The 16,802-nt window shown below is 41.6% G+C and overlaps 1 protein-coding gene across 1 annotated transcript; it reads left to right on the top strand.

Annotated features, from left to right (window-relative positions):
- The first annotated feature begins 6,092 nt into the window (after positions 1-6,092).
- CCK (cholecystokinin) lies at positions 6,093-11,473 on the top strand. The gene is made up of 3 exons (XM_084511618.1): positions 6,093-6,228; positions 7,393-7,650; positions 10,681-11,473. The coding sequence occupies exons 2-3, from the start codon at positions 7,395-7,397 to the stop codon at positions 10,815-10,817; spliced, it is 393 nt and encodes a 130-aa protein (XP_084367744.1). The 5' UTR covers positions 6,093-6,228; positions 7,393-7,394; the 3' UTR covers positions 10,818-11,473.
- Positions 11,474-16,802: the final 5,329 nt, after the last annotated feature.

Below are 16,802 nucleotides of genomic sequence, written 5' to 3'. Positions count from 1 at the left end.
GGAACAGTTTATTTCTATTCTGTACTAGGCTACTCTTATAATATGTTAATTAACATAACCTTTGAAGTGTGTTTGACTAGTTTCTCCTGCATAAAAAGAAATATTTATTATGAAATAAAATACAATTATTTAAAATGATAAATGATCCCATCAACGTATAGCAGATTCCAATACTTGTGAATACATGTTCTAGTTTAATAGACAAGAGGGCTATCACAGCTGCTTTCTCAGAGTAAATTATAAAGCAGGTACTTCAAGTCTGAATGACAGACAACACAAGGTCTGTTCAAAACCTCTCCACTGAAGGGCAAGGATTCTCCTGAGGTGCATTATACGTATCTAAGGTAACAATAAGTGAAGGAAGCTAAATGAAATTTTGAAGTTTAGACATTAAAATGCAACAAAATCAGGGAGATCAGAGCCCTAAAATTTCAAAAGACCAAAAAAACAAGTTCAAAGAAGTTGAACTTTTAATGAATGTCACAGCAGAACATTTAGGACGGTATTTAAAGGTGTGTCATCCCTCTCTGACTAACAAACCACATTTGCATAATATAACCTCTGTCTTTTCAGGGACTTAAGCATATGCTTAAGTACTTCACAGGAGCAGGAATTAGAAACACACTGCTGTGAATAAATTCACATGCTTTAAGCACAGCTGGCACAGGTTATCACTTTCTTCCTTCTGTGATGATATGCAATGTATTATTTGTTATTTTTTTCACCATTTTTACCTGAATTGTACATGGCAAAATAACAAAGGTATATCTTAGATGATAAAGAAAAGGGAAGATGAGAACTAAACACCAAACTATTCCACAAGATAGGCATTGAACAGACTTCTTGTTCTTCATGAATGAGTCTAATTACTATATTTTCACTTTGTGCTTGTCAATGTTAGCCTTCAACTTCCTACCTTTCAAGCTCTACCATACCTCTCAAAGTATTGCTGCAATCAGAGAATTTGTTAGGAACAAACTCTTTACATATCTTTGTGTTTTTTTGTTTGTTTGTTTGTTTGTTTTTGTTTGTTTGTTTGTTTTTGAGTACTTTTATTTCCTTTTCTAGTCTTCTACTTGCACAAAAGCCTCCATCCTGTCATTGGATTTACAGTATATGGAGAACCAATTTCCACATAAGATCAATTTGATATTTCAGACAGAAAGAAAAAGAAAGAAGGAAAGAAGGAAAGAAGGAAAGAAGGAAAGAAGGAAAGAAAGAAGGAAAGAAAGAAGGAAAGAAAGAAGGAAAGAAGGAAAGAAGGAAAGAAGGAAAGAAGGAAAGAAGGAAAGAAAGAAGGAAAGAAGGAAAGAAGGAAAGAAGGAAAGAAGGAAAGAAGGAAAGAAAGAAAGAAGGAAAGAAAGAAGGAAGGAAGGAAGGAAGGAAGGAAGGAAGGAAGGAAGGAAGGAAGGAAGGAAGGAAGGAAGGAAGGAAGGAAGGAAGGAAGGAAAGAAAGAGAAAGAAAGAAAGAAAGAAAGAAAGAAAGAAAGAAAAAGAAAGAAAGAAAGAAAGAAAGAAAGAAAGAAAGAAAGAAAGAAAGAAAGAAAGAAAGAAAGAAAGAAAGAAAGAAAGAAAGAAAGAAGGAAGGAAGGAAGGAAGGAAGGAAAGAAGGAAGGAAGGAAGGAAGGAAGGAAGGAAGGAAGGAAGGAAGGAAGGAAGGAAGGAAGGAAGGAAAGAAAGAAAGAAGGAAGGAAGGAAGGAAGGAAGGAAGGAAGGAAGGAAGGAAGGAAGGAAGGAAGGAAGGAAGGAAGGAAGGAAGGAAGGAAGGAAAGAAAGAAAGAAAGAAAGAAAGAAAGAAAGAAAGAAAGAAAGAAAGAAAGAAAGAAAGAAGGAAGGAAGGAAAGAAAGAAGGAAAGAACGAACGATCTAGTGAACCACAGGGAAACCAAATTTGGAAATGACAAACAAACCTCTTTTCCAGTTGATGTATGGAAGCTGAGCTTCCATACAAGTGTCTGAATTTCATGGGATACAGGTTGAAATCTCACTTCCTAAACAATACAACTCTACTCCTGGAAATAGGATTTTCCTCTTATTTTCAACAAGTGAGTTAACGTTACTGCACTTAGTTCACGTCAGGAGCACACTTTTGAAAAAGACTCCCTGATCATTCCCACACATTGCTCTTTGGTTTCCATTGCACAGCAGACCGAGTGATTCCTTTCAGATGAAACCAAAGTGAAAGCTGCCACCCAGCAGCATACCTGGTGCATTTCAACTACTAATTAATTTTCAGTCCCTGGAACCTAAGTATGCTAGCCCTAAATAAAACACCTGAAACACGGTTAAGGTGTGTGTTTGGTCATCAGCCCCAGCTCTGCTAATCTGCTTCTACTGGACCCTTCTTAAGTTAGTCTGATATTAGTCTAATGTATTAGTCTGATACATTTCAGACTAATTTATTAATTTGAGGCATGGTTCTGTGAAAGGAAGTCAGCACTCTTCAGGCTGAGGTCCCAGGTTCCTTATAATTCAAGACAACGTTCCTGTTCACTTCGCCAAAACCAAAATTTCTCCCTCAGTTTCTGTGTTGACTCCAAGCAAAGTTTATCTTCTTATCAAGTGGGATGCAAATTCAGAGAAAAGAGAAAGCCTGAGGTCATTTGATAGAGATTAAAATTCAAAGACTAGAAAAAATGAAAGACCAAAAAGGTAATGGCTGAATCAACATATACAAAATAGTAGCAGAAAAACATACTATCTCAAACTATATTCAAGACTCTCTATACATCTACAAGGCATGCAATTGGTCAAAACATTATACTCACTAATTTGTCCATTAGTTCTGGAAAACTATATTGTTCTGTTCCCTGCTATCCTCTACCAATTCTTCCTACTTCTTAGGAATCCTTCAGACTGCCACTCCATTAGTTGCACATCAAAATGAAATGAATTTGCCTCAACATAGTAAAGATTGCCCTTGAGCATCAGGGTCCCAAGGAAAATAAATAATAAAAATAATAATTAAAAAAACACTGCATAGTGATAATCAGGAAAGGATATAATGCTTAGGAACAAAAGAATGTATTTCCTGTTGCCCTCCTGGACACGAGGCCCTCCAGCCCCAAAAGACAGCGACCTGCCTCTATCCTTCCAGGTCTAAATTCCCAATGTACTTATACTTGGCAGCATATACTGCTCCTCATTTAACAGGCAGCCTAAATGTGTTGGAATCCAAAGCCATGGAATGATGCAAAGTGAATAATAGCCACGTTTCATTTTAGGGTAAAAAGAAAAGGCATCAAACATAGGCATCCTAATTTGCTATGCTGTCCACATGACAACTGTGCTGTTGCAAACTACGTGTGATATTGTGAAGAAAAATATACATGTATATCATAGAGACATAAGTCACATGGACATTGACAGAAATGAAGTATTGCACAGCCCGTGCATGCTTACAGCTATAGGAAAGAGCAGAGCGTTTCCAAGCTTCTGCTCGCTCTGACACTCACAGACAAAATCTGCTCCATCTCACAGCAGAGAAAGATTGAGATGCCAGTGCTCACCGTGCCCTGCTGCACTCTACTAATGGCACTGGCCATTTCGGTTGCACAGCAGACATAAACAATGTGTGTATCCCTCCTGTCTCCATCCATCCATGCTGTCTTCTTGCTTCAAGCCCAACTCAGAGCTTTGTGCTGGACCAGAACAAAATATATGGTCAGCTGTATGATCCCTTTTGCCATCTCTGCTACACAGGAGAAAACATTTGGCAGAAAACTAGAGAAAACAGTTGAGGACAGAGATATCTTGATTGTGATGGGGAAAAAAAAAAAAAAGAGAGAAAAGAGAGAGAGAAAATCAAAACTTTTAGCAGATATTTGCCATTAAATAAATAAATAAAGAATAATAATAAATTTAAAAAGCTTATAGCCTTTAAACGGCATTATCCTCCAGCTGCTACCTCAGGGATGCATTTATATTAGCATTTACTGCATTGCAGGGTTCATTTTAGGTTTAAATTTATTTTGCATCCATACTTGGAGTCTTGCTGTATTACTCAAGGTCTGCTGCAGTTGAAGTATTTTCCTTCCTATTGGAACAAAGGTCGAACACAGGAAAAGGTTAGCATTTTTCTTACCCCACCTGTGGTGGTGGCACCAGGCCCTCCTGCAGTTAGCACTCTGCACATACAAGGTACAAGCCCGATAGTTACGTGAACACTTTGGTCCTGAAACCTAACAGGTCACGGTTAATCAAACCCCAATTCTTTCCTCTTTGTGTCACATCAGACTGTAATACACAGCCTAAGTTTCCACAGGAAACTTGCCTCAGAATCCTATCAAATTATTCAAGATGAACAGGCTTTCATTTCTCTTCTCTGCCCAAAACAATACTAAAATGCCAATAATTAACATATATTTACCAAGGACTGGAAGTTGAACACAACTTCAAACTTTCACCAAAGAAAATGCCAGTAAATCAGAAAGTGATCTCCAAGGATTATACATACTAGGAGTGAGGAATTCAGTGAGAAAAAATCAGTGTTCAAAAATCTGCAGCCACAGTTATAGACAGAGCAGTGCTGCTGACTTTAATAACTTGACATCATGCTGTAGCCTCACTTTTTTTTTTTAAATTCACTATGAGGTCTAACTAGGGAAAAGAAAGAGGCATTTGCAGTCAGTGTAATTGATCATGTGGGTAGAATAATGCAGAAAATTTTGTGTTGTGCTGACACTCTTGAGCTCCTGACCCTGTCACTGCAACCACAGTGATTTGACCACTTCAGAGCTACAGTGGAAAAGATAAGATATGGTCTTGTAAAGTATCAAAGATCACAGTGATATATGTACATAACTGTCCAGCAGACCTTTCTGCATTTTCTACTTGATTCTGTATGCGTTCCTCTTCTGTATACACATGGGAACAAATACAGTGAATTGGCTGCCATATGTGCATACATATGCACGCACATATAGACACATTAATTCCATTTGTGCAGTCCTGTAATTGAACTGATATTCAAAATCAGTTCAATGTAAATGAATTCCTATAGTGTGTATTTGTTCAATCAGACAAATATGTCAGCTTAAATGGCTGCTTTTATATTTATCCCTTTGTGCTATGAATTATGCATATGCACATATTAGTAAGCTCTCTGTCTTTCCCTTCTATTAAGCTCTGGACTGCCCCCTTGGGAACTCATTATCTAATGAGTTTCACAAGGGCTTGATGCGACTCTCCCAGAATTGTTATTACATTGTACCTTCCCAGAAAGATTGTGATACTTTTCCCAGGCACCTACAGTTCAATTCACTGATGACTCTTTCATTGTCTAACAGCAGCGAGCATCTTTTCCTCTAAGACAAAGTAGTGAAATTGAGTTATCAGAAACACTACTGTTTTGTGGTTGTTGTTGTTGTTTTTCCCCAGGGAGAGACAGAGACATTAAACTGGCACTCGGATGGGTATTGCTGGAACAGCTTCAGCATTGTTCTTTCCTCCAGCAACGTGCTTCCACTTACTTTCCTGTCCTCAAAGCACGTTGCGGGTTTGCTCTTTCGTAACCAGCTTGGGACAGCAACTTCACCCGGCATCGGTGCTCAGCTATGTGGGAGACGAAAAGCTGCCAGAACACCGTTCTGGGGACATGCGTCTTGCCGACAGGCTGGGGCATGGTGAGAGCGCTTCCACAATCCCAACCCCATCCTCACCACCTCCGACGCCAACGCCATCCACAGCACGCCACAGGAGACCCCCTTTCCAGACCGGTAATCCTGAGGGCTGTGCCACCTTCGTTCAATTTTTTATTATTACTTTTACTGTTATTATTTGTATTTTCTTGCTGCCGTCAAGTGACTAGGGGCCGGGCTGGGTGGCCCCAGGAGGGGCGCCCCTCGCGGGGCCCCGTCGCCCCCTGGCGGCCGCCGCGGGACGACCATCGGCAGCCCCCTCGGGGCCGGGGCAGTGGGGGACAAGGTGGGATTTGGGGAGGGAGAAGAGCTCCCTGCTCGGGGCGGCTGCTGCTTCAGAGGGTGGGGAAGCCCATTCTCGTGGTGTCTGGGCGGGGGGACAGCTCTCGGCGACTCAGTAGCCGGCGTGGGCTAGTAGTCCCGGGGGGGCGAGGGCGGCGGGCAGGGGGCGGGCAGGGAGCCCTGCGTCAGCGCTGTGCAAACACCACCGCCCCTATTTAAGGGGCCGCCGCCGAGTCGTCCTCCAACTACTTCTTGTCCCTGCCTGGGTGGGTACTCGGTGCTCTGCCTCGTTCCGTCCTCGGGACAGGTAAGGGGCGGCACGCACACACGCACGCACGGAAATGGGGGGACAGGGTGGAACATACGCGGGAGTCGGGGTAAAACGAGGTCCCCGCGGAAAAGGGTGCAGAGCAGCAGTGGTGCGTAAGTACCAAACCCTGCCTGCGTACAGGACCTGTAATTGCTGCTCGCTGGAGGGGTGCTTTTTGTTCAGTGCCTGGGGATGCTGATCAGGGGTAGCTCATGGGTTGTGATTGTTTTCATGCCGGTATGTGGTGGGCAATCAAACTTCGTTTTCCCCTCCACTAAAATGAGGAGTATACTCGATATGCTATTCAAAAATGTAAACTATCAAAAAACCCCATATAGATGTTTTCATGGATATTTATAAATAGAAATTACCCTCATAGTGTTAAGTACTAGGTACCTCGTTTCTCCTCTTAGCAGACTAACTTGGGTGTTTCAAAAATACAATTTCAGCTTGTGTGATCAAATGATCTGGTAAAATGGCAGTCTTTTTCTTTAAGGAAGCAACAAAATTGTCTTATACTTGAATTCTCTGTTTTATATGAAAAAATATGGTTATATTGCATGTTATTTCTTACACAGCTTTTCCTACCGCAGCTGTTAGATCAAATGATTGGGGTGGTGTTAGATTTGTGTTTTGTTTTTTTTTCTACTGTAACAAGGTTTTGTTTCTTCTTTCCTTGTACAACGAGACAAAACCTCTTGAACACTAAAGTTCAAACCAATTAAGGGTTAGAGAGTTTAGGCTCTTTGCAGAACTTGTCAAAATTAAGTATTTGTAATAGTGGATTTTAGTACAGTGGGAAAGTACAAGAATGTTTGAATCCTGAGACTTTTTTTTTTTAAAGCTAGGTATAGCTCCCTTGTGTTTTACCGAAATGCAGCTTTGAAAAAAGAAAAGCAAGTAATAACTGAGTGAGTCAGGGAGACAGAATACATACACTGGAAGGGATAAAACCAATTCACTGTGGTACCTTCCTCTTACCAATAGATATTTAACTACTCCTGTGCATTTTGTCCAACTTCAGACAGATCCCACAGTTACCTGCAATTAAAAAAAAGTTTTCTCGGAAACCAGCACCTCCAAAGAAATTTGGGGGTGAGGATAACACATGATGTAATAAGTCTGGTCATTCTAACAGCCTGTCATTCCTTTTTCCTCCAGCAATGTACAGTGGTATATGCATCTGTGTGTTCCTTGCTGTGCTCTCTGTGAGTTCTTTTGGACAGCAAACTGGGGGCTCACACAATGACAACCTTCTGGCTGCTGAGCTTGAGCAGAGCTTGACAGAACATCACCGACATACCCGCGCCCCTTTGTCTACTGGCCCCCTGAAATCTGCGCCACGGCTGGATGGAAGCCTTGACCAAAGGGCTAGCATTGGAGCTTTGTTGGCCAAGTACCTTCAGCAGGCCAGAAAAGGTACTGGTTATGTGCTACTTCTGTATCCGTGAAATTTCCTTCAAAGATACCTAGATGTTAACTCTGTCATCATCTAACATGAATTACTAAATTGCTATAGAAGATAGGAAGTAGATTTTGCCTGGTTATTCCAGAACTAGAGACCATTCTTTTTCTCACCTACTGTAAAATTCCTCAAAAGAAAAAAAAATATACACACACACATACAATGTGTGTATGTATGTATATACATATATAATTAGTACCATTTCCTATTAGATTTTCAGTCCCAGGTAGCCTTTGGACAGAATCTGGCAATTACTTAAAACCTCTATGGCGCTGATTCTGTAACAAGGACATGAGGTCCTTGTACAATGATACAGTATTGGAATTAAAGGATTTGAATTATTTTGAGATTCATTAGTCACTTGAGGAAACAATTGTATTACTAATGTGAGCTAACAAGAGCAGGTGAAGCAGTTTCTGACGTCTTACAGTGCATGTTTTACATAGGCAAAAACACATGCCATGTATATGTATACAGAACATGATAGATCAAAACCATTGCCCACTGGAACTCCTCACAAGAAAGAACTTTTGAACTCTCTCATCTCTGTACTGCTTTGTACCGGAATACAGTAGCACCATGGGCAACCTAACTGCTGTGTCCTCCAAGAATGACTACAAACCCCAGGAAAAGCCACTGTGCAACTTTAAGGGTTAAACATCTTGTTTACTTGCAATAGCTTCACTCCCATCTATCCCCTTGTACTGCAGGGAAGTAAGATACAGAAATAGAGCTTAAACTTGGGAAGCAGTAATTAGGATAACCTGTGCATATAGACACTGAGAATTTAACTCAGTTCCAGTCCCAGGCTGTGTTTAGGATGAAATTCACTTTATTTATACAAGCAACAGTTTTCTTTTCCCTTGTCTCTCTATACAACCCTATGTAGATAATTTAATCCTCTCTTCCTGATAGCCTCGCTGCTGACCTCTGTTATAGGCAGAATCCCATTCTTATTTTTGGTGGTGGTTTACAATTAAGAGATGTCACATGCATTTTATGCATTACATAGGCTGCCATATGCATTCATCCATGTACCTAAGAGGGCCAAATCAGAAACAACAGAAAAATAACCACTTCTAATATATTCTGAGAGACTTCATCTCATGTTACCAATTTTCACAATATCTATTAAAGAAATTAATTTTAGCATTTCACATGATCTAGTGGAAAGACAATTCAGATACAAAACTCTGTGCTACAGTTAAAGCTGTTACTGAATAAGAATCTTGCAGCAGGAGTCAGCACAGCAGAACCCTCCTTACATTTGTCCTGTATATTCCTTGGCACCTTCCTGCAAGGAAACTGAACTTCTCATTCTAGTTTATGTAGCCATTATATTCTCTTAAATATTTGGCTGACATTTCCAAATAGCTCAACCACATGAAGTGTATGGCAAGGGGTGGACGCCTTCCTAGTACAGAAGAGAGAAGATTCACAGGGACAAAGCAGAAGAAAAATACGAAAAAACTTATAACAATGCATACAGTTGCCAATCAACTGCTTTCCCGTCAACACATTATGTTATGTTCTCATTTAACATAAAGGTTCAGGGCAACACTTCAAAAATCTCTGAAGAACACTCGCAGCTCCTGCACTAGTCACTTTTAACCTGTACAAGCCATAACACTCACTAGAAAATTCCATCCTGGGGAAAAGGGAGTCTGCATTTTCTGGGGTTAGCTATTACCAGTGATAGCATCTGTCCTTGTGATTAATAGGCTAATTTGGGTCAATATTTCCAGTTAAAACAGGGAGAGTTAAATTCTCCCAAGAGGCTGCAGCTAGATGGCAGCCCTGTAGTCAAACTGCTACAATTTTGAAGCTGTTTGCTCTATGTTGATTCTACAGTATCCATGGGACATCTCTGGTGATTTAAGGAAAAGTAAGGTACTCTTAAGGAATTCATTTGACTGTTTATGACCCCTAGCTTTCAATTCACTTCATGTGCAGGCTTTCAGCATGAATCCAGCGCTGTGTAGCTGAGACAGGTGCATCGCTGATCTGTCCTCTGCAGAGCCCTTTTCAGGCCAGACCATAATGGCACCAGGGGAGTGCTTACAACCTGCAGGTCACTGCAGGCTCAGACATCTCTTTAATAGCAGTTTCTGAGTGATGGTCCTGCAGTATCCTAGCCCTGTCTGGTGCCAAGAAACCATTCTCATCAACTTTGTGTTCTGAATGATGCTTGTGAATATAATGGGTTTTGAGGCTTTAAGGGTAGACAAACATACTTTCATAGAATTGTTTTGTCATTTTGTTTTAGGTAAATGTCTTTAGCATGTTTGTTTTCTTTTTGTGGTCCATTTACCTCTCCTATCCCTCTACTACTAACAAAAACTTTGCATTTCTTTGATGCCCTGAACAAGGGTGATAGAAAGGCTATGGCAAGATCAAAGATCAGCATCCCACCCTGCTGTGAAAAGAGTTATGAAAACTTTATAAAGGCAGTGAAAATATCACTGAAATAGTAATAAGCCCTGTGTAATTTCAGCATTAAACACCTCTAGCTGTGAATTCCAGGCACAACGTTCTGAATTTCAGGACTATCCCCACTTCTTTATGAAACCTGGAATTCATAAATCTACAACTCTTGTTACTTAATTTGCACTATAGGAGCTCCTATACTTACATATATGGCTCTTCAAGTAGTACAGGACTATAGGGAGGTCCTGGACTTTCCTTCTCTAGTGAAATAGGAAATAAAATTTCCTATTCCTTTGCAGCAGCCAGGAGCAGAAAGAGATGAAAATAATCCGTTTTTTTTTTTTTTTTTTTTTTTTGGAAAAAAAAAGAATGTCAGAACATTACCCATAACATTCTGTGATATTTTCCCCAGTGATATAACAGCAGTGTTACGTGATCTGTATAAAGTCAAGCAGTTTCAGTTATTTCATGCAGACATCTGCTAACAAATACAAAACACTCAGAAATGGATGAAAGTATGTCTACTTACTCTCTCCACTCCCACACTTTTTCATTAGGTCCCACTGGAAGGCTCTCAGTTATGGGAAACAGGGTACAGAGTATCGATCCTACGCACAGGATAAATGACAGAGACTACATGGGCTGGATGGATTTTGGACGCCGCAGTGCTGAAGAATATGAGTACTCCTCCTAAAGAACAGCAGACTATAGCAACAGGAAAAAAAAATCACACTCCTATGTCTGTACAGAAAGAAAAAATAATTTGTTGTCCTCTTTAAATTAGTGTTTTAAATTATATCATGTATTTGTAAATTTGTCTGTAAGATTATACAATGCAATATATACATATGCAGAATTTTCCAGAAAATGTTTTCTTTCTTTTGTGGTTTCTCATACACCAATATTATATTAAAATGATTTCACTTATTCCGTCTTGTTCTGTCACCGCATGTTGCTGGGTGTCTTACTATAGAGGCAGGAAAATGCCTTCATTCATTCATTGTACATATTCCGTGTGTTAAGTAGTCAGACAAATGAACCACTTTATAGAAAAATCTTGTCACAGTAGTGGTGAGCTCTCTGAGGAGAACCTGTCCAAAACCAAACACAACAGCACAATGCTACCAGAAAAGGCCAGCTGTCTTCATGGTAACCCCATCTGTAAAGGACTGAGTTATATACCCAACCTATGTGTTTGTGGCAAACAGTCAACAGTGCTAAAAACTAGAAGAAAAAGAGGAATGACGCCAAAATGCTTCACCTTCTTGGCTTATTTATTTTATGTTGTGAACTAAATGTGAAAGTTCTGCTGATGGCTGCGAATCATGGAATAAACAGACCATTCCCTGCTGTGTGGTGAGCTAAGCCTTCATTTGGGGATGGCAAGGAGAGCTGTGCCAAGGGAGCAGAGGAGGCTTCTGAGGGAAGGGTGAGGTACTGGAGACAGCAAATCACCATGTTAAAGAGAAATGGGGTGATCCCAGTTACTGAACCCAGAGGCAGCCTGCAGGCTGCAAAAGGTGTTTCAGGTGTGTGCACCTCCACCCCAAGTAACACCTCCAGCAGCTACCGGCTCTGCTGCAGCAGCAGGTTCACACAGCCCAGGAATTCCCTTTGCTGCAAAAGGAGGGGGCTTTGAACGGCATAACGCAGAATTTCCACCAAGTGCATGCGTTAACTATAACATGAGTGCATGTTTTACATTTTGAACATCAGGTGTTTGCCAAAGGAAGAAGGCAGGAAAACACCTCAGTAGTGTGTTCTGTAGCAGATAATAGACACTACAGAAAACATTTATACTAAAATAAAACTCTACCAAAATAAAACTCTACAAAGGTTGGGGGAAACAAGCAGTTATGCCAACTACTGAACACAGCAAAAATAAAAACATTTTTGAGGAGCTGTTCCTAACAGAAGCCAAGAGACCAGACACTATTGTAGAAATGTGCAATGCAAAAGAGACTTCAACAAGTGGTAACAGAATTTTCTTTCTCAGTAACCCCAAATCTCCCATTCTGTGGATCTCAACTTGAGAAAATGAAAGTACTTTGCCATACAAACTTTTCTTCCTCTCAGGGCCCCTTTAGACAAACTCCTTCCAGTCTGCCTTTTCTCCTTACTTCCTTTCCAAACGTAATGAGTCTCTAAATACGTGAATTTTCTCCTCAGTGTTGATCATTGCCCATGGGAAAACTGTCCAAAGTACCATTTTTTTCTCAAAATTTTACAAGAGATTAAAAGCAGTTAATCGACTATTGCTTAAAATGAGGAAAATACAAATTAATCTAAAAATGAGTAGATTGAAGCATTTCCCACTGGAGTGCTGTTTCTTTACAAGTAGCATTTACTTTGCTCTCTCCTCTCATCTCCTCGACTCTCCTCGACTCTCCTCGACTCTCCTCGACTCTCAAGTCTACATGACTCTTGGGTGTAACTTCTTACAAATGATAAAAGATTCTCAAGAATGACAAAAAGATTCTCAAGATGAGAATCTTGATGCTGTACCAGTGCTGCTCAGCAGTAGACAAAGCATTGGTGTGATCTCAGTGCTATTCTAGCTACAAGCGCAGAGCACAGTACTCTATGGGCCACTGCAGGGAAAGTTAATTCCATCCCAGCCAGATCTAGTACACTTAACTATCATTGTTAACAGCTAAAATGTGTATATAAAGACAGTTACGGTGTTTGCACAAAGCTTATGAAATTACTACAATATTAAATGATAAAAGATGACAGTGCATCATATTACTCACATTGCTAAGTATATCAGAGCCAAGGAGAGAGATAAAGTCTAGCACGTTTCCTGGTACCATTTTCACCTGTACCAACCTGCACTCTCCTACATAATGCCAGAATACAGTTCAAGAGATAGCATGTACCAACAGCCACTCCAGATAAAATTCCGTTATGTCTGTTCCCCTTCTCCACTACATAGCCATCAACAGGCCTTCGTGACACCATACAGTCATAAAACACATACCTAATTTTTGTTCTAATTTCTGTTCTAATTTTTGTTCTATTTTATTAAATCCCCACTCTAATATAGTCTGAGAGATGTATTGCAGTTCAGTATAGATTTAGGAAAAAAAAAAAAAAAAGTCAAAGAAATTTGAAGTTTTGTCTCAGCTGCCAGGGCATCATATGGTTCCTGGATATGAACAGCTTGCCACTAGGAGCAGAAAGCAACCTCTGGCCCTAAATCATTTGGCAATACAAACACAACCAAAGAAAATTAGCACGTGTCCACAGTTATAAGCACCCATGAAAACAATGCCCTGTTCAGAAAAGTTCACAGAAAATCTACTCCATATACAACAAAACACAGAAAACTACCCAATACCTTATAACAAATGTAAGATAAATACAAAAATAAATTGTAATTGAATTCACAGATAAATATCAAAGTGAGAATTACAATATTCCACAGAACAGGGTTGGCAAGTTTGAGACAATGTACTTCCCCTTTACTTATGATTTATATTACATTACGGTCCTGGATAATCCTAGTACATTAGTACATTCCAAGCTACAGAAAAGCTAAAACGGCTGCTCATCTTGCCAGTATGCCCATTTTATTCATTAGAAGACAGATATACTTATTTTACAGGTAAAAAATGGACCAAGGAGAAATCTGTTTAGATGTTCCAGGCCTTTTTTATCCATTAATTCTGCTGTCTGGGGATTGTTATTGTCATCTTAGACTCTTCTTCATGCTGTTTAATTTCTTATGCATTGGATGCTAATGACTTCTTTGGACATTAGATTTTCTAAGGTATAAACATTACCATTACTGTAATAAGTTGAAATTTATTCTATGAGTCATCCTGCTGAAGTCATTTATTTCATAAGCAAAAAGAAGAAATCATTCTGGACCTACTAGTAAAAAGTGTTAGATTGGTAGATTTGTCAGATTGAAACTGAAAGCAACTGAAAGGCACCAGGGGTGATACACTCCAAATAGCAGTGGACCCTCTGCCCTGTCACTGTAAGGTGGAGCGGGAGGGGGAAGGGGTGGCTAAGAGATGGGGAGGAATGAAACAGGTCCCTGCTTAGCATTGCAGGCAAGCTCTCTCTCTCCCTACCTCGCCTTTGCAGGTGCCCTAAAACAATAGGTTTGCGATTCTGGAACTTGAGGGATGGGTAAATGAGGATGTGGTGGAAGGTCCACCCAGAAGGTTGTCTAGGTCAAAGCAATTGACTCCACGTATCAAGACTGCTTCCACTGTTATAAATGAAGTCTCAACTCAATCTGAATTTAGTAATATTTATAAAAGACAAGTAAACAGCGCTGGGAGCGTGGGGAGTCTATGCTCTACCAACACGCACACATGAACATCGAACCTTCTAAATATACAGTACATTGCTTTTACATACTAAACCCAAGTATGCCTATACATATATACAATCAGAAAAGGCAACAAACAATCCTTTAAGTCTATTACTATCAATGTCCATGACAATGTGTCGTGGTTTAATCCGGCCGGCAGCTAAACACCACGCAGCCGTTCGCTCACCCTCCCCACTCCCTCTCTGGGACGGGGGAGAGAAATGGAAAGTGAAGCCCGTGAGTTGAGATAAAGACAGTTTAATAAGACAGGAAAATAATAATAATAATAATAATAATAATAATAATAATAATAATAATAGTACTACTACTAATAATATGTACAAACAAGTGATGCACAATGCAATTGCTCACCACCCGCTGACCGATGCCCAGCCTAACCCCAAGCAGTCCAGCCCCCTCCCCCGGCTAGCCACCCCTATATATTGTTTAGCATGACGTCAGATGGTATGGAATACCCCTTTGGCTAGTTTGGGTCACCTGTCCTGGGTCTGTCCCCTCCCAGCTCTTACTGCACCCCCAGCCTGCCTGTTGGCAGGACAGAGCAAGAAGCTGAGATGTCCTTGGTTTAGTATAAGCACTGCTCTGCAACAATTAAAACATCGGGGTGTTATTAGCACTCTTCTCATCCTAAGCCAAAACACAGCATTCCACCAGCTACTAGGAAGAAAATTAACTCTGTTCTAACTGAAACCAGGACACCAGGGGAGCATAGTTGGCCTGGTTGGAATGCTCCCATATCTTCTATGACTTATAACAGTCTCCATTTTCCATTCCTTTTCTTGATTACAAACACCAGAGAATTCCAGGGCTAGTCGTGGGAACAATATGTCTTGCTTTAGGTTTTTAAGCAACTCAGTCTTCGGGCCTTATGTATCCTATTCTTCCCGGATCGAAGAAAAGCATACCCATCTCCTTTTCAAGGCCAATAGGACCTGGATCAAGAGGCACGTCCAGGTCAGCAGGGAGCAGAACAGCAAAAGCCTTCGATGGCTGTAGCAGCAAAAGAGCCAATGGTGTAGCAGTCGGATCAGTAAAGGAGCCCGAAGCTCCCTCACTATCTGGCAAACCACACGTTTCTGACTGTGGTCCCACATGGCTCTTTAAGGCCTCAGAGATTGCTCGCCAGGTGCCCAGCAATCCCACTGCAACCTTGTCATTTCTAGTTGCAGAGTCCCACACCTTGACCTCAGTTTGGTTCCATATTTCAGGAATAAGCTGTAAGGCTACCAGGACAGTCTTTGTTTCTAAGGACGTGATTCCTCATAATGCGCAGCTGCTTACCAGTGAGGGGCAGTTGTGTGCGCGGGTCCACTTCTCTCAGCTTGAGCTTCTTTCCTGCTCTGGTGTGCCTATTTCCAGTGACTTTCTGTATGAGCTTCTCTGAGCAGTTTGGTGAGTTTGGCCGAACCTATCTTCACGAGGCGATCAATGTGCCTGTTCCCATCCTGGTCCCTGTTCTGCTAGCCTGTCCCTATTCATTCCTTTTTCCTGCTTATTTATTGATGACATAACTTCATTACATTGCGTTGCCTTTTTTCATCTTGAGGGCAGGCTCCCCTCTTATACCCTTCTCCCCACAGCAGTCCTTTTCAAAAATAATTTCTCATTGTTCAAACGACTTCGCCCAGCAACAGCAAACACCCAGAAACTTCCATGCCTTAACGGCTGGAGAACAAGCAACCCTCCAACCCGAGACTGCATGGAGTCTCCTGAATCACCCTTCTTTGTTCCCTCTAAACATTTTTACATTCCTGATGGCCTCATCGTTATGAGTCTGATGTTTTCATCAACCATGGGGCTTGCCGATCCCCATGGCCACACTCCCACATCTCCCCCTTCTTTCTAATATCACCCATTTTCTCGACACGAATTATTATGCCATATATCACATTAAGGACATGGTTTAATACGTGACAGTGATGGGAGGGTGATGGTTGGACTAGGCAATCTTGGAGGTCTTTTGCAAGCTTTATGGTTCTGTGGGTCTGTGATTTAAAACTGATACCAAAACAGCAATTCCAGCCGCTACGGAGCTTATGGCACCCAACCCACAGGCGTGCTCCGCGCACCCTCCCTGAGGCCCCCGCCCCCCTTGCGGCCGCCAAACCCCCTCAGAGCCCCCGGCCCCTCCCCTCAGCGCCTCGGGGACAGCGGGGCGGGCGGGCTGCGCATGCGCCTCCTCCGGCGGGCCACAACCCACGTGGAGGCGGTGGGCGGGGCGGGAGAGGGCGGGCTCGCTGAGGGGGCGGGGCTATGAGGAGCCCCCGCCCCGTCAGTCCGGCGCCGGCCCGCGGCGGGGCCGCAAGTTGCCCGGGACGGCGGCGGCGGCGG

The sequence above is a fragment of the Aythya ferina genome, assembly GCF_964211825.1.
Source record: "Aythya ferina genome assembly, chromosome: 2".
Classification (NCBI taxonomy): domain Eukaryota; kingdom Metazoa; phylum Chordata; class Aves; order Anseriformes; family Anatidae; genus Aythya; species Aythya ferina.
The sequence above is the reverse complement of the archived record's forward strand: the minus strand, read 5'-3'. Positions and strand labels throughout refer to the sequence as shown.